General features: G+C 39.1%; 1 protein-coding gene across 1 annotated transcript in view; it reads left to right on the top strand.

Moving 5' to 3' along the window:
- Positions 1-18,820, top strand: part of gpc5a (glypican 5a) — a 46,128-nt gene extending 27,308 nt beyond the window's left edge. The window contains exons 8-9 of the mRNA XM_088371050.1: positions 967-1,129; positions 16,771-18,820. Coding sequence (XP_088227176.1) covers positions 967-1,129; positions 16,771-16,913 — 306 coding nt within the window. The 3' untranslated portion in view covers positions 16,914-18,820. The remainder of the gene's footprint in view (positions 1-966; positions 1,130-16,770) is intronic.
- The last annotated feature ends 5,424 nt before the right edge of the window (positions 18,821-24,244 follow it).

Raw genomic sequence — 24,244 nt, 5'->3', positions numbered from 1 at the left:
CGGCATTCATTAATGTGTCTGGCTAAATAAATGTTTGAGCTTGGAAATGCTAATATTCTTCAAAGCGTGTCCAAAACGTGATTGCTTTGTCTCACTATGATCTCCTGAAACAGATGGACGCCACGTTTAAGCAGATGTTCGCCAGACACGACTAAACGTAGCATGAACACTGCTTATTCAAAAAAAAAAATATATATATCCAATGCTATGTTGAGTATTTTCCTGCACATATTTTCCAAAGTGCTCCATTGTTCTCCAAGCTTGTCTCTGATGAGTGGTAAAGAGTGCGCTATAATTACATAGGCACTCATCCTGAGCGTATCCATGACACTGTTGCTCTCTTGCAGCAAAGCACGGCAGTAAACTAATTAAAATGATGCAATAGCTTTGTGATCAGCATAAAGCTTGCATTATGTGAATTCATTTATTTGAATAGGGACGATTTCCGCAGTCCCCAGGCAGGCTGATACTTAAAGAAAATATACATTTAAGTGCATAAGAAAGAAAATATAATATGCAATATAAGTAACACAAGGGAAATGCTGGATCCTTTCTGAAGCAACCAAAATATAGAATGTTTGTGCTTATTGGTAACATAAAAAAGGCGGTAGGGGTGGTAAACAAACACACCAAAAACCACAACAGATGAAAAGCTTTTTTTTTTTTCTTTCTTATTGAACTTGTTCAGCATGAGCCAATAAATTGTTCTAGCGGGATGAACCGATGCTCGTCCATCCGTCTGTTTGATTTGGCTGGAGAGTGTTTGATCACATTTTCTTTTTGTTTGGCTTCGTGTCATCAGCGTCGCGCCACGTACGCCTCGTGTAAATATTAAACGTGATATGTGTGCACGGGATAATGTATATTCAATCTAAATACGGAATGTTAATGTTGGACTGTAAGCAGTCAAATATGTCTTCATGAGATGATTCCAGAAGAAGTAAAACAACTTTTTTGCTCCATTAGCTGCTTCAAGGGAAATCCATTCCTAAACTGGGAACGTTGGACCAAATTGAAACAGGAAGCGGAGATGCAGAAGGACATTACAGCGGCGACTGCGACGATGAAGATGGTTGTGATGGTTCAGCTGGTGGAGAGGTCAAGAAGAACGTCCAGAAAGTCTCCAAACGTGAGCAACCTCTTTTAATGTCACTGAACAACAAGCTTGTAGTTTTTTTTTTGCAGCAACAGCAACAAAAATAATTAACTCAAACTACAAAAAAATTGATTAATTACTTTCTCTTCACATATCACCCATCTACCTGCTTGCATGATTAAAATTCAAAAACCGGTCAAGCGTGTTGGAAGTAAATCTGCATAATAATCCATCTTAATAAGAGTCATCCTAGACTGCAGTTTATGACACCCATAATAATAGTCATGAAAGATAATAGCTTCAATGGGGGCAATCAAGATCCGTTATTGAAAAAAAAAAACGATCGCTCCAGAGAGGATCAGGAACCCCCAATGCACCTTCCTCACGTCGCATGGATGCCCATCCCCTCCTCCCCATCGTTAAACACGCTAACCGCTGGATTAATCATCCCTCCCATCTCGCCTGTGGCGACAGCCAGGGTGGTGGCGGGCGGGTGGTCATCCAAACAAGTCATTCACGCTGCGTAAATGTTCCCCTACGGCCCGACGCTCCGTCTGGAACTTGCTGCCTAATGATGGCTCAGCTGAGGCCCTGATGGCTTTGGCCAAAGCTGCCTGCCTTGAGAATCTATGAGCAAGTTTAAAAACGTCGCTAAATGAGAGTTTGTCAAGGAATGCAGGCGATCACAAGCCTCTCATTAAAAGTGTGACAATTTACATATGCTAATAGCACGAGACGCAGTTTGTTACAGCATATTGCTCCGGTTGCAGTGAGAGAAGGTTTGCTCTGTTCTGATTATAACACATTATCGTGATCAGAGTAGCAAGCTGCGCAAATCTGCGCCAGCTGCACCCAGTGATGTAAGAGTCGACTCATTACACCTTCTCTCTCTCTCTCTCTCTCTCGAGTGAAAACGGATTCTCTTTCGGGCTAGTTTGCTGTATTTGCTGCCCGTGATGCTCCAGTGCAAAACTTCGATCAGAGAAAAACACAATAGAAGTCATGAATGAAAAATCAAATAAAAAAGTAAAAGAATAAAAAAGTAGAAATAAAATAAATTGATTTTTTGATAAACAATATGTTTATTAAATAATAAATAAACACAAAATCAAATAAAAAAGGGTGGAAGAGAAAATAGTGTGGGCGTTGAGAACTGAATGAATGAAACAAAAAGAAAAGAGTAAAATAATAAAAAAATAAAATAAATAATAAATCATATATTTATTAAGTAATAAATAAACAAAAAACAAAATAAAAAAGGGTGGAGGAGAAAATAGACAGTGTGGGCATTGAGAGCTGAGTGAATGAAACAAAAAGAAAAAAGTCAAATAATAAAAACAAAATAATAAAAAAAAATGGATGGAAGAGAAAATAGACAGTGTGGGCGTTGAGAGCTTTTTTTGGACAAAGCATCAAAGCATGAGAAGTCGAAGCCGCACGTCTCACTGCGGCACCATTTCAATGCAATTATCGATAATCCTCCTCCCGTGTCTTTGAGCTTTATCAGCAGAACATGCTGTAGATGGCATAGTCTGATAAAAACATTCAATAGATCGATGCTAACAATAAAAGGATTATCCTCTTTAGGCATAATTGCGTCAGAAGAAAGCACGCCAACCTGCCCTCACAGTCACACAGCAAACTCATTTGATACTTTCCCAACTCACAGGAAGTCAGAAATCATGACTTTACTAATACATGAGAACTCTTGTCATCATTATTATATTATTATGCGCACACTCAGAAGTCATAAGTAAATTATCATTTGTGCCTGAACGGGAGCGTGGGGTTGCTTTTCAGATATTTTCATGCCAGAGATTTCGCAATGACTTCTCTGGTGACACAGATGGCTGAGAACCTTCACTAAAACATGACACCAGTGAGATATGGAAATAGCTCTTCCTCCTACATCCATTTTAGAAGCCTGCCCTTGTTTTTCTCATTTCATGGCTGCGTTGAAGGGCGGATGGCCTGGCAATTTTTTTTATGTACCACATCTTGTTATTATACCAACAAAGTGACCGCAAATGATTTGACCTCATTCTTATTGCTCCTCAGAGGGACAATAAAATAGTAAAATGGATGCAGTTAATAGCTGTTCTACTTTATACTCTTTTTATTTATGTGAAAAGATGTGGAGAAAATATAGAATTCACTTGATGAAAGTGTGACAAAAAAATCTGTCGCACAAACTGGGAGAAAGCACAAAGTACAACAGAGGAGGATGATCATATCAAAACTTGGAACAAGGGGGGAAAAAGGGGGGAGGAACCAATATGAGGAATATAACAAGACGTTCCGGTGAGAAGAAGAAGCCAGCCCGGTGCATTCATCACGAGCGTGATGACTAATGAGAACCAAACAGCTGTGCGAGGAGCTGAAGTGGAACGTGTAGCGGAATCAAATCAAATCAATTCACTTGCTTGTGCACGCATCAGCGATATGACAGCAAGGTAAATATCAGCTGCCTAATTACTATTTGATATAACCTAAAGGCCTCAAAACGAAGGGTTAAGCTGCTTCATGATAAATGTTTATGGAGTAAATATACACCTGGATTCGTCACATAAAAACCAGCGCCCGGCTCAATTTACGGTATTATAAAGCAGTTCTGCCACTCTCACTCTGGTGTTTTATTATTATTACGTTCCCAGTCGGGAAATTCTAACAAACAAGCATCTAGAGACTTTGTGAGCTTCTAATTATACAAAGCTAAATGAGCTAAATGCAAATGTTTGCCTGAAAACATAACAACACGCGCGAGCATTAATCACAACCAAATTACCAGTTGATACTTTGCTTAATTGCAGCATGCTAGAAAAAGGGAAAAAAAGTTGGACATTTTTGTGTTTCCTTGACTTTCAACTGACAGGCTGCACAACTAAGAGTTGTTTCGCTGCTGAAATCTCAACAGGCAAGTGTTGGGCTCTTATCAGGCCAGCCTGGATTCAGCTGCAGACATTGTGACTGTGCTGCCTTGTGAACATTGTAGTGCAAAACAACATCTGTCAAACACGCCGACAGCACCCAGAGACACACATCGATTTCGAAGAAACGCACCGGGTCATGGGAAAAAAAGACTTTCTTTCGGTGGGGCTTTAGCAAATACGACTGTGTCTCAAAACGTTGTGGCACTATTTGACAAATTTTATTTTTTAAATGTATTTTTGTTTTATTGATTGTGTCTCAAAATGTGGCATTATTTTATCAATTTAAGTTTTAAATATTTTTTTTATTTTATTTTATTATTATTCAAACATCCTTTTTTGAAGGGTATGTCACATGACCAAGCAAGTAGCCAATGGATGACGCAAATCTAGCATAGCAACGGTCCCGCATGAAGCATGCTTGAATTATAATGAGTTAATATTATCTCTGCAGGTGTTTGATTTGGGCTTCGCAACTCTCTAATATAATGCTGCTGAATATAGTCGAAGTCTCGCACTAATCACAGGTGATGACGTGCGCAATAGATTTAGACTATTTTTCCATAGTTCCAATTGTCACATTTTCCAAACTGTAAATGAAATACCGCTTCTGCAAGAGTAAGGATTACATGACAGCAATATTTTCGTGTCTCTGAGAGGTGCTTTCAACTCTCCCGGAACACTAGACTGTGTCTATTAGAAAGATCTTTATTCTCATTACAGTGTGAGATGAGATTAGCTCACCTACTGTGCTTCTCGCCCTCCTCCATGCCTGTCATAATGCCATGCAAATTATTTTCAGTAGTGGAGCTCACAACCTTTTGTCCACTTAGCCTGACTGGAATGATTCCCAGACCTGTTAAATGATCTCTCGGGAATAATTATTTACCGCGCTCGTCGTAAAAACTAGCATTGTGCTGGAACAATTCAAAGGTAATGTGTAAATGTGATCTGTTGTCTTTATTATGTCAAGTTTTTGAGCTATGGGATCCTGGTATGGCACATTTATTAGGGAAGTAAAAGGCAAGTGGGAGAAGATGTTTCTGGAAACTTACCTGGCTGGGTGGATGTTGTGTGAAAATGTGGAAATTGAAACACCGCACAAATGAACTGGTCACGAATACAAAGTAGAAAAACAAGTAATAAAAAGTCCTTTCTAAAATGAAAAATAAAATTAATAAATATAATGATAATTTTATAATATATAATATTATATTATTTAATAATATAATATAATGAAATATAATATAATTAATAAAATGAAAACCTTAGACGGAAGCTGCTGTCAGCGACGTAGTCCTGAAAGTGAAGAGACTCGTGTGTCAGCCAGCGCGCTAACCAAACTCCGTGGGGGATTGCAAACGACACCAAAAGGCAAAAGCTGCAGGCTGCACACAGAGCTGTCAGCGTGTGCGTGTAAATTGTGATGGACCAACCTCAGTGCTGTTTGGATTCGAGCTGGAAACTGTGATGTGATATCTTTCATTTTTAATGATTTTTTTCCCCCAACCACTTTTTCTTCACACGGCTCATTTCATACAGTTGCTTTTAGGTGTGCTTTTGCGGTTATTACCTCAGCGAGAAGGTTATGTTTTGCACCCTTGCTCGTTTGTCAGCAAGATTACGTGAAAACTACTGGACCATCGAAATTAGATTTGGCCATGTAATGATGTTTTCAAAAAGGGCCCGACCGATCCTGATTTTTATCAACAATTAGAAACCCATTTTCTTATATACTTGGATTGTCTATTCCAATTGGCTTAATTATATTATATTATATTATATTATATTATATTATATTATATTATATTATATTATATTATATTATATTATATTATATTATATTATATTATATTATATTATATTATTGATTATATGGCAAGATTACGTAAAAACTTTTGGACCTTCTAAATTAGATTTTGTCCTGCAATGATGTTTTCAAAAAGGGAATCGGCAATCCTGATTTTTATCAACAATTAAAATCTGATTTGTGTATTTACTTGGATAGTTTACTCCAACCGGCTTGATTATTTGAGTCGAATAAATATGCAAATATACATAATGCCGTATCATCCGAGAGCCGATTTGCCGTCATTCGCCTCCTCCACACTCAGCCCACCAAGCTGAATGACGAGAGGACCTCCAGCAGGGATTCTCGGCAACCATTTGGAGTAGAAAGTACGGCTTGGTAAAAGCAAATGGGGGAGGCAGAATCGTTGAAGCTGAAGGACAGAAAGGCGACATAGCCCAAATAACAGCCGAGAAACACAGTGACCTCCGAGATATGAAATTTACTGGATATTCAATCGAAAGGACACTTTTTTTAATGCCGATGAAAACCTTCAGAGTGCATCAAAAAATCCGAAACTTAAGAGCATCTTTTTGACAATGAAAGAGCAAGGAAGTTTTTATCTGCGGAAAAGCTTCTATTGTCCGTAGACGCTTGAGCTGGAGAGACTTTCCTTTCATTTTCAAATGGACTATCATACTCATTTTCATCCCTCGAGGGGAAATTCAACTCACATGTTGCACACCACGCAGTGACAATTCTGATATGTGTCATGCTGGCGTGAATTGAAAAAAACACCAGGCAGTCAGATATCGTCAGATCAGAATCAAGTCTCTCAAGATGAGTGTGAGTCTGATACATATCTTTTGTCTGTCAAATGTGCCGAGTCATCAGATTGGCGACATAGACGCTAGCCCATGACAAAACACTTCAGCAAAAAAAAAAAAACATGGCGTAAATATGCTTCGTTAGCGCTGCGCCGATTATGAAATAAGGAAAATAAGCGAGGACTGCCACGTGGATGTCAGCCTCGTTTAAATCACCGAGAGTCAGCTCAGGCCAACTGTGTTGTCACTGTGGGCTGTTGATGCCGCTGCAGTTATTTACATGGAGTTTGGATGTCTGCCAATCTTGTCTTCTATAAATGGAATCACAGCCATAGTGCATACAAAGTATGTCAGACAAGTTCCAGGATTGAAATGCAAACCTCAATCTGTCCCCCCCCTGAAGTCTAGGAAATGTTCTCAATCGTCTCCAACGTGACTTTGTTCACTCTTCATCCTCTGTCATCGTCACTTTCTTGAAAAATGTACAACTTTCTCCTTCTCATCATTCCTCCCTCAGGTAGCCGCCGTGTGTTTACTTTAACTACTCAAACTCATACATGCAAGTACAGTACCTGGCTTCAATCATTTTATATTCCAACTCGAATTTTGAGCCTAATGAGCTTCATCTGCAAAAAGGTTTCTCATTGTCCTAATGAACCATGAAAAGGGCAAGGCCACATTAGCGGGCCAACTGTTTTAATAACCAGCTCCGTGTCACATATGGAGACCTTCTCACAAAAGTCTGCTTTATCAATGAAAAGAGGAGATGAACTCTTCATTAGGATTAATTGAACCGCAACACATTGAAATTCTCCGACTCCAACTCATTAAATGAATCTCTTTTGTACGCTCCCGGCCAGCCCTAAAATAGAACAATTGTTCCTTCTGCTATAACGGAAACCTAATTGTAAATGTCATTGTTTGGGACCGTCTCGTTATTTGCCTTTGGGTGGAATTGCACATCATTTTGCTCCTACCAATGTTGACTAATTCTCCATTTAGAATTGTTTTTGTCATAAATATAAGTCATTCTGCAATTTACACATTCAGAATACTCATTATTAGGATTATATTATATTATATATTATTATTATTATATAATATATTATAATTATTATTATTATTTTCAGCTGTTTGTTGTGTTTAGGGCAGACAGCTAGAACCAATTCCAAATATTTGGTGAAAAATATTTCCATCCTTCTTATAAAAGTCTTTATGAGATCATCTGCTGCACGGAAGCGCACGATCCGAAATGTCTCTCATCCCAGTGACACATGACAGGCAGGTGTTCTTTCCTTGCCGTCACTGTCCTCTGAAAATGTCACTCAGCCTTCATCGTCAGGCCTCCAAGGTCACCCTTAGATGTGCATCAGTAAGCTCGGCCCATAGGCAGCAGACCCACACGTTGCTTTCCCATCAGCCCTCCTCGCTCCGTTCACATGTCGCAGGCAGAAAACAAACAAACATTGCAGACGGCCGGTTCGTTGCGGGAGACCTCGGCACGAGCGCATGAGGTGAAAGCGGTGACTGGAGAGAATTTCAGTGGTGCGTAGCAAAAAGGGTGACGCCACTCAGACTGATGTTGGGCGGCAAGCTTGGCTCATGATGGATGGAGAGACGCTTTTATCTGAGAGGAAAACATTGCTTTCTTTGTGGTGATCAAAGGAGCGTGGGCTTGGTGTTGAGCAAATGCTTTAGAACGTGATCTCTGGCTACTTTGAAGCTTTACTTTTTGTTTGAAGAAGAAAAAGGACCTGATCTACTTCATGATGACTTTAGCAGACACATGATCAATCTTGTGTCCCATGGCTGATTCTGCAGATAGACCAAACTCTCGAGTGGCCCCATACATTTTATTTTATTTTATTCATTTACTCATTTATTTATTATTTTATCTTATTTATTATATTTTCCTACAGCAGTATTGTTTATTATTTGATTAAGAATTGAAGTGAGGGTTGTGTTTCTGTTGGGCATCCGTAGGAATTACAAAAGTTCAAAAGCATACAAGAACGTTTCAGTGTGGAAAAGGACATGAAGATTGAACACGATAAACATGTGGCAGTAAAAACGGACGTTTGTCAACAGAATTTCAACCACATGATCGTCTCGCTCACCCATCAGTGAGCTGATGATTATCAGTGATCCCCTTGTGGGTGTTGCAGTTTCCATGGACACAAACCACAAGGAATAATTTCTGCCTGATTGGCAGTTCTAGCAAAGTGTGCCCTTCTCAACTCTTCAAATCAAAACACAAAATATGTGCCGTTAGAGAGCTGCATTTATTTTTTGGGTTGCGTAAAGAGAAATTTCGTTCCATGGACTGCAGGTTGTTTCCCGCAGTTGGCAGATCCATCTCGCAACTGTCGATAAATGTCCCAAGCGTGTCTCCATTAGTACTCGCAATTCAGCCCAATCTTAATTGCGCATGTTAATGAGCCAACCCCACATTATAAAGTGTGTAAAATGTGCTCCCTGACAATGAATAGTTATCGATCAGCAATACTGGCATTCAACATTCGCCAGCCATTGATTACCGCCCGCACTTCCTGCAGAGATTCGATCCGATTGCTAATGTGCGGTCCGGGCTTGACCATCCATTATCGCACTTGCCATCCAGCGGCTTGTCACTGAGGCTTGGTGGGAAATTGGCAAATAGTCATGATTGTGACTGGCAGGCGGGTTCTCGCTGTTTCTGTCACCAAGCTATTGCATAATTGATTAGCCATCCCCGACGTTGTACAATACGCACGGCGTCGTTTTATGTACTAAAAGTGATGTCAGGAAGGACGTGGCGTCTCAGATGTGCATCAACAGTTGTCTCCAAATGGTTCCGTGTTGAAATGATCCGGGCCAGCGTATGTGACTGAGCCAGACTTTATTGCTTGTATCACTTGTCTGCACTTCCAATCTCTCTATTTTGAGTGTAAATTGTGGTCACTGGAGGTCCAAAGCTTGGTGGGGAGATCTATCATCATAACACAGCCCGGCACTTTAATAACACTGCCGTGGGCTCCCGTGAAGAAGAAGACGGCATTTAGTTTGTATTTTATACAGCGTGGGCCAAGTCGGGGTGTAAACTTGACCTGCAAATTATGCCGTATCGTTCTTGAAGTCAGAATGGAATGCTCTCTTTGGGGAAATAACAATGATAGTAGCTTTTAGCTAATATTTGTTAGCATAACAATTCTAATACATTCTACATTTCCGCACTATAAGGCGCACCGGATTATAAGGCGCACCTTCAATGAATGGCCCATTTTAAAACTTTGTCCATATATAAGGCGCACTGGATTATAAGGCGCATAGAATAAATAATTTAACGTTGCTCAAACGTTAATGCAATCACAATATAGTAACACTCGAAATAGTGACAACAATAACAATATATCAATAACTCAACGTTGCTCGAACGTTAATATCACACAACACACAAAATAAACACGTAAAGCTTACTTTAATAATTGGAGGTTTTTAGGTGCGCCTTATAGTGCGGAAAATACGGTACTTCCATGTTTTGTTCTGAGCCATTCTTGTGTGTGGTTTTTTTTTTTTAAACTTGTCCTCTTTTGCTGCTTGGCCATGCAGAACGACGGATCTGTTTGCCTTTTCGTGCTGGAACACTTTTATTTGCGCCAGGGAAATTTAAATTACTACCCCCCCTTGGCGTGGTTATTTGTATTGTGCTATTTATTGGAAAATGGAGGAGGATGGACAGAATAAGGTTGTGGAGGGGACAGATAGAAAGAAGAGCGAACACAACCAAAACAAAGTAGCAAAACAAAATTTTGTATACGCCCCTCCCATCACGTAGCAAGATGTGATTATGACACAGCCGCTTGGATGTGCATGGAAAACAATTTACGAGTTGGCTCGGATTCCGATTTAGTCTCCAGAGTTCCTTTAAGTTCCGTACTCATGCAGCGGCCTAATCTTACTCAACATCTTTGCTCGCTATCGCGTGGAAAGTTTGATGTGGCAAGAAGCCCGCTTGTAAATCATGAATATTGGATGAGACGTGCGGCAGATGAGCCGGGGCCCTCCAGGCGGACCTGCCATTAATTAAATATCAATTGGCCATGCTTCCTTCCGTACCTTATTTCATGCCACATTCAGACCTTGTCGGGGAATTTTCAAGTCAAGTTAAAAGGAAGGTTGCGCCGTTACGCTTTCTAATCATCTGTCATTACAGTCACTGGATTTCTTGATTCCTACCGAGAGTACTGACCTCAAACTTGGCCTTGTTTTGCTGATTGTGGCTTAATTGAATTTCATAATTTGATCTAATTGAATTCAGTCGGCAGCAAGTGGCAAGGTACTTTTTAATTTGTTGTTCATAAAAAGTTCATGAAAAACAAAAATGAACTTTTTACTGCTGAAAATGGCGAAATAAGTCAAATATACCTAGAAGTGGATTCAAAATGTATTTGGATCCAGGTGATTTGAATTTTTGTAGAGGCATCTACTTGAATTTTTGGTTTCGAGTGCACTTCACTGACATTTGATAGAAAGTCAGCAGCCCTCTTCACCTTGGAGTACCTTTGATGAGGTCCAAGGGATTGTCCTAATCCTCAGAGGGAAGGGTCCAGGTTGATTTTTTTTTTTTCCTTGCTGAGGGGATGAAGCTACTTAATGGTTCACAAAGTTAATCATTTACTGGGAGAACCCGAGTGAGCTTCAACTGTCAGACTGAGGTCCTTTTGGAGCGGACGTGCACACTTCGGCACAGTCACACAGTGTTGATCGCTTAGGCCCGGTTACTATTTGAAAAACATTTGAATATATTCTGGTTAGCTGGAATGGGAGAAGTTTTTTTTCAGCGCATGACATTTGTGAGTCCTGAGGTGCCTGCAAGAGTATGATGTGCACGAGAGCAGTTGCCTGGCTACGCTGAGATAAGCGTGCCAATTCAAATCCTGATTTGTTCTCACAGAAGGGAAAAAAATGACTCAAGAGATGTGTGTTTTTTTTTTCTTTTTTCTGAGTTTTCAACTATTGTATATAACCCTAAAATATTCACATTTGACATTTTTCTTTTGGATACATCCATTATTGCTATACCACCAAATCCCTTAAATTAAAACTTTCCTCTTAAAATAATAAATAAATGCAATCAGATTACTTTTTGATTCACACTGCAGCATATTTTTATCACCCATATGTTTTTGTGAACGTCTCGATTCCGGCAAGATTAGTATTATATAGAAATTATATTATAACTATAATAAATAGAGTTGGGTCTTGCGTTGGAAAGACATTCCAGATTTTCTCCTTGCATTTCTTTCTTAAATTTGACCTGAGTGAAGCAGGACATAATGATGGACCAGATGTTGTATTTTATTTGCACCTCCTGGCTCACAAGCAGCTTGTGCCAGTTGTTCATCCTCGCCTCGGCATGGCGAAGAGCTATCAGTCGCTTAATCAAGCATAAGCAATTCCACAGCCAGTCTGATGAATTTGGGCCATGCCTGTTGCTGCGCAGTCCCAGGAAATAAAAGCTCCGAGACGCTCCGTGTTTATGGAAAGGTTAATGGAAGGTTAATACCAAAGAGATCACAACGCATTTAGAAACTTTATTATGGAAATTGTGTTTTCTCAGATGACTTGCATCAGAACTGGGTAGGGTGTGATCATGCTAATTAGAAAATCATCTTCTTTTCCATTTAATGAAAGTGTTTTTAATTTATTTATGAGACTGAGAAATTATGATCAAGGTGTTTCATTAAAACGCCATCAATGGCTCCCGAGTTTGATCGGTTTGTTTTTGTAAATATTATATTTTTTTGTTGTTTGCATATTTCTTTTGCCCTTGGAGTTGGACTTTGTGCACAAGTCACCTATGAAACCAGATGAGAGAAATAAATCACCAATCCTCCTCATCATTTGAAACAGCAACATTTAGATTGACAGTCGCATACAAAACATATTTCAATCACTTTTTAAGCACTTTTAATCTTCTTTTATTCAAACACCCACTCGCGCACGAGCACATCCTTTTGGCGCTTATCGTCAAAGCGAGACAGATTGGCGAAGGCTGGAGCAAAACAGAATGACCTTGTGCTATTCACATCTATTTGGCTTCTTGGCTCGAGCTTTGTGAGGTTTGACAAAAAAAGGGAGAAAGACGATTTTGTGGCAAGCAGCTGATTTGTTTTTTTTTTTCTTTACGGAGAAAGGCAAGTGCTTTAAACACTGATGACATTCGCTCCGATTCATTGTGTATATGAATATTAATAACATTATTTTCAACGTATCTTATATAAGTTGGCAGAAATGGTTGTTTTGAAGCGACTATTTTCCCTCAATGGAATAGTCGCTTCATAATTATTTAAAAACACTCTATTTTGATATATTTGGCCAACATTATATTAGAATCAAAATGACATTGAGATTAGAATAGAACTGTATTTATAAGCACCAATCCCTGCATTCTATTTTTTTATTTTTACTAACCAAACTCCCCCCCTCCTTTCTGTGTATATTATTTTTTCTCTGAAAACAATTGCTTAGATGGAATGCATCCTGCTTGATAAAAAAAAGGTGTGGCACCGGTCACAGGTGCAGAGCTTTCATTCCGATTTATATTCTGCCCGTGTGTGCGTTTGCGCAACCTGAGTCTGAGTGACTGGCCGTCAGAGCCCAGTATTGACTGCTCGGAGGATGTAATGGAGGCTGTGGTGATGGAATTGCTGGACATGAATAGTCTGAGTGTGGCGCTCGCTGCGGCGGCGGCGGCGGCGGATATAAGCAAAGCACTTGATCATTGTGTTAACCCCATGCCGAGACGCTGAGGAGGCTTCTGCGTTTTAGAATAATGCTTCACCCTTGAATTAGAATCCATTGATCTGCTCTGTGCTATAATTGCGGGACGGACGGATGCTTGTTTTATTGGGGCCAGACATTTGAAATCCGCTAGCTGCAGAAGGTAAATTAAATCAGACAAAGGGCAGGCCGGCCTGATTCAAGGTGACCGCTTTATAGGAATCGTAGTCAAATCACTCGTTGTCTGCTTTTGTTATCTACACCGTGTAACTTAAGCCGCTTGATTTTATGCTGCCTTTGTTTTGGGTAAATCGGGCTGTATATTTTTTTTTCTGCACCCATTCAGCTGCAATTGCAAAGGTGTTGAAAGGGAAAATTTGACCATCTTTGGTGTGGACAAAATTGGGGCTTGTCTTTTAAAGCCAGTCAGTTTAAATAAAGCGCACTTTAGTGGCCAAAGCACCAAATATATAAATAAATAAATTAAAAATAAAATACATAAATAAATAAATAGAAACAAATAAATAAAATCATTAAATAAATAAATAAATAAATACATAAATAAATAAATACTACTTTTAAACATTGCTGTGATGGTCAAGTGCTGCTTAAAAGTGCGAGGGTGCTTTATAATTGCCACTGAAACTGAATTTGTCACTTTTACTAAAGTTAGAACGCTTGCTTTTCTAACACAACAAAGGACTTGAAGCCGATTCCGATGATATACGTTCCTCCACCCGCATCACTCGCTCCCAATTAGGTGATGCACATCTGAATCTGCCACTGCTTCACAGTAAATACATATTTGAAGCGCATCTAAAAGTCAAATGTGACATTTTGAGATTGACTCGCTATTGAAAAAGGAGGCAAAAAACATTAGCAGATAATTTACAGGCAAATTAATGGCACATCGCAAATCGATAGAACTTTATTTATTCCGCATTCCCTGAATGTCAAGGCTTAATGAAAGTAGCATGGCGTCTCCGACACCGTTATTTGCAATTGTTGTGCCTGCACTCAGACGTCCCTCCAAGTGGTCTCAAGTGGTTTCTTGGATTTCTTCTGAGTTCATTTTGTTCGAGGGTAAACAAAACTAACGAAGGCCAAAAATCTACTCCCTTAGAAAAAAGCACTTGTCATTCTTGTTTACACTTACTAGGTTGCGACTTCTCATGAAATATGCCGCACTTGGCTCGGCCTTTATGAAATGCAATTAACCTTCGATACACTTTCACATAAGTGTTAGAAGATCTAATCCAGAATAATAAGAGACCTCCCAAAAATATTTCTTTATCTGCTTCGGTAAAAGAGAAGCGTTGCTTTGCTTTGTCTCCAAATGTGAAGATATTCCCCCGCTGTCGCACAACACAATTTTTATCCTTCTTTCTTGTTTGTGCAGTCAGAAAACACAGCATGCGTTTCGGGAAAAATATCTTTTGCTCCTTTTATGTCATACGACTTTGTTGGAGCAAGACAACCCGAGCAATATTTCGACAAATAGGTGATGATAAAAAAGGAAACTCAAGAAAAGAAGAATTTCAGGATCCACTTCAGACTAACACAAACTCGTCCAACACATTCATGCACACGCGTGCTTGCACGAGATTATAAAACTGGATTGTTGGGTTTTTGGTCCTGTTCTTAATAATGCCTATGTAATCCTTCTAACTTTAGTTCAGTGCAGAGTGAAAAGATTTCTCTCAGGGTTAAGAGTTTATCTCAGGCTTTATTTCTGGCAGCAGCAGTCTAATAATGTCAAATCACAGCAAAATCAATGCTTAAATGCTACTGAGATTTCTCCCTCAGGCTGGAATTTTCAGTGAGCTTCACTTACAAGAGACACGACTTTTTTATTTCTAGAGATGCGGGCCATCATTGGACGCTTTATGAAAAACAATTTTTGACTTACAAGCAACCCGACTTTTTTTTTTTTCTAGAGATGCGGGCCATCATTGGATGATTTTTGAAAAACAATTTTGACTTACAAGTGACCCGACTTTTTTTTTTTTCTTTCTAGAGATGCAAGGCATCATTGGACGATTTTTGAAAAGCAATTTTTGACTTAAAAGTGACCCGTTTTTTTTTTTTTTTTTTGCTTTTCCTTTCAAGCAAAATTGAAATATGAGCACTAAGTAAAGGCAGCGAACGCATCATCACTTACTTCTTAACAAGCAGCAGTTTGGCAACTGATATTCACTTCAACTTTACTGTCACTCTAAATAAATAAAATACAATGACACAGTATGGTGGACCGGATCTTTGTAATATAGCACAAGCCTTTGAACATCGTGTAAAATTGACCCTCATATGACCACCGCACAGAAGAAACTTTCCATCACTTCATGTGTTAAGTGTTTTTTCCCCTTCTGCAGTTAGCGCACTATTGATCCTTTGCGGTCCTCAGGAATCAGCGGCTATCGATTTCACTTCGGTTGTAAGCTTCTTTTTCTGACCTATGTCTCTCTTCACACTGAGCCTCATTGTCCAAGCAAGCTTTTCAAACATCCGAACCGCTCGGCTGTGGCTTGACTTTCCAAAAACGCTGTGCAGCTAACGAAGTGTAGTTTACTTTCAAAGTTGACATTGTGCACCATCAATGCGCTTTCAAAGTCTCATACTGCTTGAGGGAAACTTCTCTCATCTACTAACAGCTTGGAACAGCATGATGATGTGCCACAACAGGGAATAAAAATATTTTATTTTTTGTGCACAAGACTTTATTACAACGTGTCATGATAAAGTTGATTTGAGCCAACTCATGAGCTCCCTATCGACCCCAACGTCCAAATTATACGGCATGAACCTACAGAATACCAATATTTTTTTTTTCTTACCTTGAATAGGTCACCTGTCATGTACATTCACTCGTTATACTCTAAATGTACTCCGATAATGACTTTGGAAGGTAAGAGTGATTTATCCACCAAGGATATTTTTAGCTGTGTCATAAATTATTTGGCTGGTACAAAAGAACTCGAATGAATTTATCTGAAAATTTAGTCTTACTGCTTTTTTGCGCTAGCAGAGCCTCTTAAACTTTGATAACAGGAAAAAAAAAATCAATATAAGGTGTGGATGTTCACCGTTATGGGCATTCAAATGGCTGTCCAGGGGATTGCTTCAGAGTGGATCAATAGGTGTTTGATTTCAGATGCCGCAGTGATCAAGTTTTATCCTTGTGGGCTAATGGAAATGTATGTTATGCAAGAATCCAAAATTAATATCCAAAATGCAATTGATTGGGGATTCTCCTTTGGAGGTTGGAATTACGCAGACAAACGGAATACGAAGCTTCTCAAACTGGCCTCGTTTCTTCCAATTTAGCTTTTATTGATTTTATTGTGTAATCTTGCTGTGCTCTCTTTTCAGTGAATCCAAATGTGTCCAGTGATCATCATCATCACCCGCCGATAAAGGAAGCAAAGGTGAAGGTCTCATCCAGGAGTATCAGACTGACTGCAACCTTTGTCGCCATGACGATGACCTGCGTACATGTGCTCCTGTTATTGTAACAGTCGTAAATGTTGAGTTTTAACCTCGTTTAACAAAATGAGGACATGTGACACGAACATGCCACAGTGCAGGACACACAGGCCATGCGTGCATCCTTGCAAAGACTTTTAAAGAACATGTCCTGCTTTCACTAACGGAAGATTATTTTGTTAAGTATCATTTTCAACACTAACTCTTTTCGGAAATGTAAAGCTTTAACTGTGTGATGCGTGGCCTTCAGTCATGCAAATCGTGGCAGTCTGCTGTAAAAACATTAAGGAAAGCCAAAGTAATTTGATTTTAAAGACAGGCATTAGGCGTCAGCACAAGTGGCAAAATATTGAAATGAATATGCAATTTGCAAACAGTTTCTCTGTAATGCTTTTACAAGGAAATGTCAAACATTTTCCTTTCCTCTATATTTTTACGGACAGGTTAATTGGTGTGTTTAAATTTGAGGGCATGATGGAGAAAGAGAGTAAAAATATATAAATATATATATATATAAATTTCCGTCGTGTTTCAGACTCTGCAAGCTCCTGGAGCGTCTGAAAGAAAAATCCAATCTTTTCAGCTTGTTGCTTGGCTCTACATACAATGCACAATATGCAGATTGTCAGCTGCCAGGATTTTTTTTTTTGCTGGAGAGAAATAGAAAATGCCATCCATGAATGGTTGAGGGAATCTTGCTGTACAGTACGAGATGTGCACTCTTGCTCACACTGGATCGTGTCAAGGAAGGGATTATGGAAAACACTGACTAATATTTGCATCCAAAACAAAAGAAATATATTTGATATCTTTCCTGCTCTTGTCAAAGAGATAACAAAAAAAAATATTGTGTCCTTTTATGTTTTATTGCTTTTATTCATCTGGAGCTGCAGATTCAAATCAGCTCCTTGTTCGTCATATTGATAGCCAAAGTGCAAAAATGTTTGTCTGCAGGATTTTCTCTGGTTGATTTCACTTTGGATGATAAGATGATAAGACAGCATCTGCTCAGCATTGCTAATACATCTTGTCATAAATAAATCTGATGTTCTAGCTCAATTTTGCTTTTTTTTTTTCAGAACGGAAATTTTGCGCTTTGGCTATCGACATGATCCTTGCCCGCCATTCATTCACCATTGCATACTCGTCTGAATTTGAAGCTCATGTCTTGCCACTGTAATTCTACCATCCAAGAATACGGTATGAGGATTGTGGCTCAAATTCCCACAAGACCCAAAATACGACGTGAGAAAACTCCCTCGCTGTAAATAATGAAAAACAACATTAAAACCGATGCTCCCTCGTTGCTGGAGCAGAGTTTGAACGTCCATAGTGATTGAAGACATTTCGGAGGAAATTCTCATACCTAATTCAGCGTATCTACTGTAGGCGACTTTCACCAGCACAACAAAAATATAGATAGCACAGGAAGTTCTCATGGATGGAAATACAGACTTCAGGTTACTTAGAGGAGCTATTATTAGCGCCGTGGCATTTCAGATCTGTTTAATGACAACCTTGTTAAAGGCAGAAATGTATCATTGTCACCAGCTAGCAGCCTTTTAAATATCTTCCTAATATTTCTCACATTATTATAATTGATAGATTTGTTTGGAGAATTTTAAATTGTATCGATATCTATCCTGGGGTCATCTGGAAAACAGCACGGCTGTTTGATACTGTCAAAAATATTGCTAACATCAAAGACTACATGCTAATTTATTTTTTAACATTGTTTTTCGGTGATGGTTCAATTTTGGGGTTCTCAGAGAGAGCCCAGGTTCTACTGGGAAATAGAGTAGTTCTGATCTTTACCATGAAAAAAAAAATATTTTCATAAATAAAATTGAATTATTTTGTATTTATGTTCTACCATATCCAAAATTAATACTTAACATATTTTAATATAATGTAAATTAAAGATAATTCAACCAGTCTTGTTGATGTTTGGACTCCATTGTGTCACAACTTGGTCAGTCCATTGTCTGTGTGCTCGCCCCTCCCTTCCTGTGTCTACTCTCAATCTACGTACTAATCCCAGTCACCTGCCTCTCGTTACCTGTCGCGTATATAAATCCTGTCACACCCTTTTCGGATTATTTCTTGTCTCATATTCTGTTGTTGCTAGTTTCTTGTGTCTTCTTGTGTCTCGGTTAGTTGAGATTTTGTTTGCCAGACCTGTGAGTCAATCGCAGTGATTTTGCCGGTTCTGTTGGCTTGTTCTTTTTATCCTCCCCTGTTCATTGAGAGTGACTATTTTTGTCATTTATTTAGTCTATCAATCATGTCATTTGTTTTTGATAGTCAATTCTATGCATGTGTCTACTTGCACAAGTAGGTCGGTTGTTTATATCAAAATAAATCTTCAAATATCATCAATGATTTGGTGCACAAGCATGGACTAAAATAGTCTATTTTCAACATCAAATTCAGTGTGAAGCACTGAAAAGAATTCTTGTGCAGTCAAATGGAATATGACCTTCAAGCAGCAGACTTTAGAACTACCAAACTTCCTTCAAAGGTTGCCGCACCGGGCGGATAACAAATAAAAAGACAAATATTTTATTATACAGATTGAAAGTCAAATATTTGATCAGTCTCTTTTTTGCAATGGTTCTCTGATGAAAGATGGACGCCGCCACATGACTTCATTGAGGTCGACTGTTGTGCCAGTTCTATTTATGCCACCAAATGATGCATAATTCATCGTTTCTAATTAGGTGGTAAAGCGGAAGCTTACGCTGGTGCACACATATGGAATTTTCACATCTTGGCTGATTTTTTATTTTTAAATATGACAGAGCCACCACACACTGGAAAAAAAAAAAAGTCAAGTGTGTTCTTATTCGTGTACTCAATGATATCTCCTCTGCATGAATTAAATTATCACCTTCCAGAACTTTTTGGGTCAAATCGAAGGATAAAACATTTTGAATGTAACAGGAAGGTTAACAGTAAAGAGCCTGACACTTTTTATTTTTATTAGCGTTAATATGGTGAGAAATGAATGACGAGAAATGACAATTTCTCATCTTTGCTGGTAGCAGTGCAATTTCCCACTAATTTATAATTCCGGTGTGTCATGAGCGAGTTATTGTTTGCTGACATATTTAACAAAATGCTGCAAATGTCGGATTTGCTCGCCAACAAATCTTGGCTGCTTTCCGGCTTGTAATCCACTTCCACTTTGTCTAGTCTATTGAAAAGCATTTTGTACCTGCCGCCGAATGCAAATGCTAGACATGCTTTGGATTTTCATTTTTTTTTCTTTTTATTGTTGTGGTGTCAGCCTGAACATATTCTCGATTCGTCTCATTCGGAAGTCAAGTGAAAGGTCAAAAGGGTAAACCGTCTTTTTCTCCTCAATGCTACATGCTAATGTGCAGTCAGTCAGCACTGAGCCCCCACGGATGGGTTTTACTATTTTTTTTTTCTTTTTTCTTCTTGGAAGATCAGGCAGGGTAATCTCTGTCTCTGCGATCTAGGATTGTTCTGCGCTTCATCCCGAATCCGCTGGGAGAGTCAGACAGAGAGGACGATAAGGGAAATGATTGGAAAGCTTGGATGTGACGTTCACAAGTAAAAAATGCATGATGATAAAAAATGACTTAAAGCATCCAGAATGGAGCTTATGTGAGATTCAGCTTTAATGTGCGGCAAATACACAATGACACACTGCCGGCAAGTATCACTGCCACGGGATGCAATGTGGTGATACGTTAATCCATACGAGGATAGTTTTACATTTTCTTTCTCCACACTCCATCCTGGGTTCAAATGTGCACATCACCAAGATGTAATATTCCAAAATAAAATAAAAAGCCTCGGTGCAAATGCAATGAAAGTCCAACTTTGAAGACTGGAAAAACGTATCATATAAATATTATATAATATCAAAGTAAGACTAAAGAATACTAAATTATGCAGTCCAACATATGTTTTATGTAGTGGAAAGTAAACAACATTTGGAGTGCAAATCACTCAGGAAGGAGTTACTTGACTAATGTCGATGTGATGTCGCCGCAGGAAGTCGCAGACGGCGTGTGTCGATACCGATTGTTCCTCGCAGGCAAAAGGAAGTTAGCAAATAAGTACTCCCGTGTTCGCCTCTTTGTGGCATTCTTTATAAATACATAACTGATCAATGTCACATTAGGGGTCAGGAAATTGAGCTGACACAAAAATGTATCCCACGCACCCACCTGCTGCCTTTCAAACATATTTATGTCGTATTACGTAGCGTTGGGTTCAATCCGTTTAATTGCTGGGCTCTTAGGGGAGGGTAAATTGAAAAAGCAAGGTTTAATTTCAAACTTCTCAATGTCCAAGGGACTTTTCTATGTCTCCAAAGCCCTAACACTATTACTTTGTCATGTAAAAAGCAATTACAACGGCGGCCTGAATGAAATGTGTCACCAGAGGATCTATTAACAAGATCCTCAGATTCACAGTCAGCACCCTACTTTCAATCTGCAGCTCAAGTTCTTTGAAGGACAACCAAAAGGCACGTCTCGTGTTACAGAAGTTCTTGAAGGAAGCATTTCTACAGATTTGATCCTTTCCAAAAGATCATCAAGATGGTTCAAAAATGGTCTCTAGCCATCTCACCAAGCAGCAAATTGTAGCCGACTTTGAAAGTGATCGCATATCTGCGGCAAGAAATCATTTTGATATTTTACGTCAAAATCATTCAGTCATCTCGGTGAAATTGCAGATACGTAAAATGCGATGTTCCGCAAGGATCCGTATCGGGTCCATAACTAATTTCATATATTGGATTTTTTTTTCTTTATTGCAGTCATCATCATGTTGTTCATGTTGTTGTTGTTCTTCAAATAGTCCAGATGCATTAAACAGAATGAGCAAGATGATTCTTTTCCCATTAAAGCAGCTGTCTCAAGCTGGCTGCTTTATTTCAATTAGATCACAATGGAAGTGTCATTATTTCTTTGTTGAGAGCAAATTGTCAGGTTGGTCTCAGAAAAAAAAAAAAGGCTTTCCATATCACATCTAAGTTGCCCCTTTCTTGGCACTTTATCCATAATTGAAGCATATAAATAATTGTACATACAGAAAGAAAGCTTGTGATGAATAATTCCAGTTCATATGTGGCGCAGTCTCCATCGATGCCGTCGTACAAATGAATAAATTGATGTTTGGAGGAGCTACTTAGATGTAATGGATATGGAATTGCACAATGCTTTTTGTCTTTTGTTCACGAGTTGAAAGATATTTTTCTGCATGGCCTGACAACACGTGACACAGTTTGAAGATGATGTAACTTAAACGCCGTGGCCTTTTGCCGTCATCAAAACCCGAAACGGAGACCGGTGGGAAATTTGTGACGAATTTGACAGCGCTCTTCAAAACACAACATGAAGGGAGCTCTGTTGGGGGACCCCCCCTCCACTTTACTTCATGCACTCCTCTCTCCTTCACCTTCCAGCAGAGTTCTTGAGATTTGTCAAATATGTAACAGGGTGGAGGTGCTCCGGCGGCCCGTGGTGGCCCAGCACCCTGGCAAGACACTTTGAGTTTTGATTTCAAGTGTCTGCATAAATCACAGCCGTGTTTGACTGGAGCAGTGGCTTTTGACAGCTCGAGAAAAGTTGCCGTTTCGATGAGGCTTTCTTCTGGTGTTTGTTGCAAATGTTCTAACGCAAACTTGTACACGACTGGAATTTTTGTTTGTTGGAAAGTACGGGCCCCTCCAAAAGAATTGGAACAGTAAGGTCAATTCTGTGTACTGAAGATATTTGAGTTTCAGATCACGAGATGAATGCTGTTGAGGTATGCTCTCAATTATATATTGTTTCTGTTTTGTGTTTTAATTGTATTATTTCTTGGTATGACAGACTCCTTGTCTTCCTTTATTTTATTTTTATCCATTGGGTTCAGTGCAATTACAAGGATTTCACTCAAGTACCTGCTGCTGCATGTCACCGTAAATAAAATAAAATAAATAAATAACGTGAAATAAAATAAAATAAAATAAATGAATAAACATATATAAAGAAATATGTGAAAAAAATTATATTAAATTAAATAAATGAATACAAATAAATAAATAAATTAAATGAATAAACAAACCAAATCCAGCCTTCTTAACTTTAGTCTGATATTCATCTTTTGATCTGACACCCAAATGTTTTCAGCAATCAACAAAATCAGAGGCATCGACCTTGTCGTTTCGACACAAAACCCGATGCCAAAGCAGCTGGCAGGAACATGGCGCGATGAAGAACACTTCAGGATTGCCTCACTCCCAACCCAAAGCAAATAACTCAGAAGAGGAGGACCGTGGGGAAACACAAACACTTAACGTGCAAGTAGCGAGAAGTCACAGATGCCCTGCTCGCTGCAAGTGTGCTTCAATGAGACATCTCATCTGTGGCGGGCTTTGGATTTTTGTCCCCAGCTGTTCCCACCCTTGAGTACGGGTCGCAAAACGTCGCTCGTGGTGCCTTTCAACCTTGAAAATCTGGCTGCACTTGACAGACGTGCTGCCAAAAAATTCGATTTCATTGTTGCGGCAGCTTCTTTGGGTTCAGAGGCATCACTGGAGGATTCCTGCTCAGCTCTATTTAAAAACACAATTTTTTTCCAAGCTCTGATAAAAATTCTATTGACATGAAAGATCTTTTGGGATCACGTTGTCCTAATTCTTTGTACTTTTATCAGCGTTACCAGACGGCCAATTTTACTCACACCTGTCCTCTTTTTGAGATGATTAAGAAAAGCAACCAATTAAATAAGCAATCTGTGCTTTTCTTATTAATCTTATAAAGGCAGAAATATAGCAGCCTGCTGGAGGTTTCACATTCTGCCTGCACTTATGTGGGCTCATTTGAAAGAAAAAAAAAAGCAAATTAACTCATTCATTGCCATTGACAATGAATGAGTTAATTGAATTGCCCCTTGGGTTGAATGCAATGACACTAGCTTTTGATTGGCTGGCAAAGGGCTCACCCCCAAAACTTTGGAGTTGGGAGACACTGACCAAAACCGCCCCTCAGAACTTTCCATGGAGCTTGACTAAACCACCAAGGTGTCAAGAATTCGTTCTATTAAAGAGAACAGAAGGTGTTGATTGTCAATCCCTCCCGTACACGAGCCAATAAACACCTGCTGATGAAACCTGAAATTGGCACTGATTCAAAAAGTCCACGAGCTGACTCCAAATCGAGTTAAAAAGACTCATTTGCACATTGTGTGCCCAACTCACAGAACTGCAGACAAGAGCAGATTGGAATCTTGAATAATCTTAGCAAGAGTTAACTGCAGGATTTTAAACATGCAAGTATAATATTGCTCAAATATGAACAATGACATCTTTGGAATTCTCCCGAGAAGACCGAGA

The sequence above is a fragment of the Syngnathus floridae genome, chromosome 3 (assembly GCF_059516105.1).
Source record: "Syngnathus floridae isolate MCC-2025c chromosome 3, RoL_Sflo_1.0, whole genome shotgun sequence".
In the NCBI taxonomy this organism is placed as follows: Eukaryota; Metazoa; Chordata; class Actinopteri; order Syngnathiformes; family Syngnathidae; genus Syngnathus; species Syngnathus floridae.
Note: the sequence above shows the minus strand (reverse complement) of the source record. Positions and strands in the feature narration are given on the sequence as shown.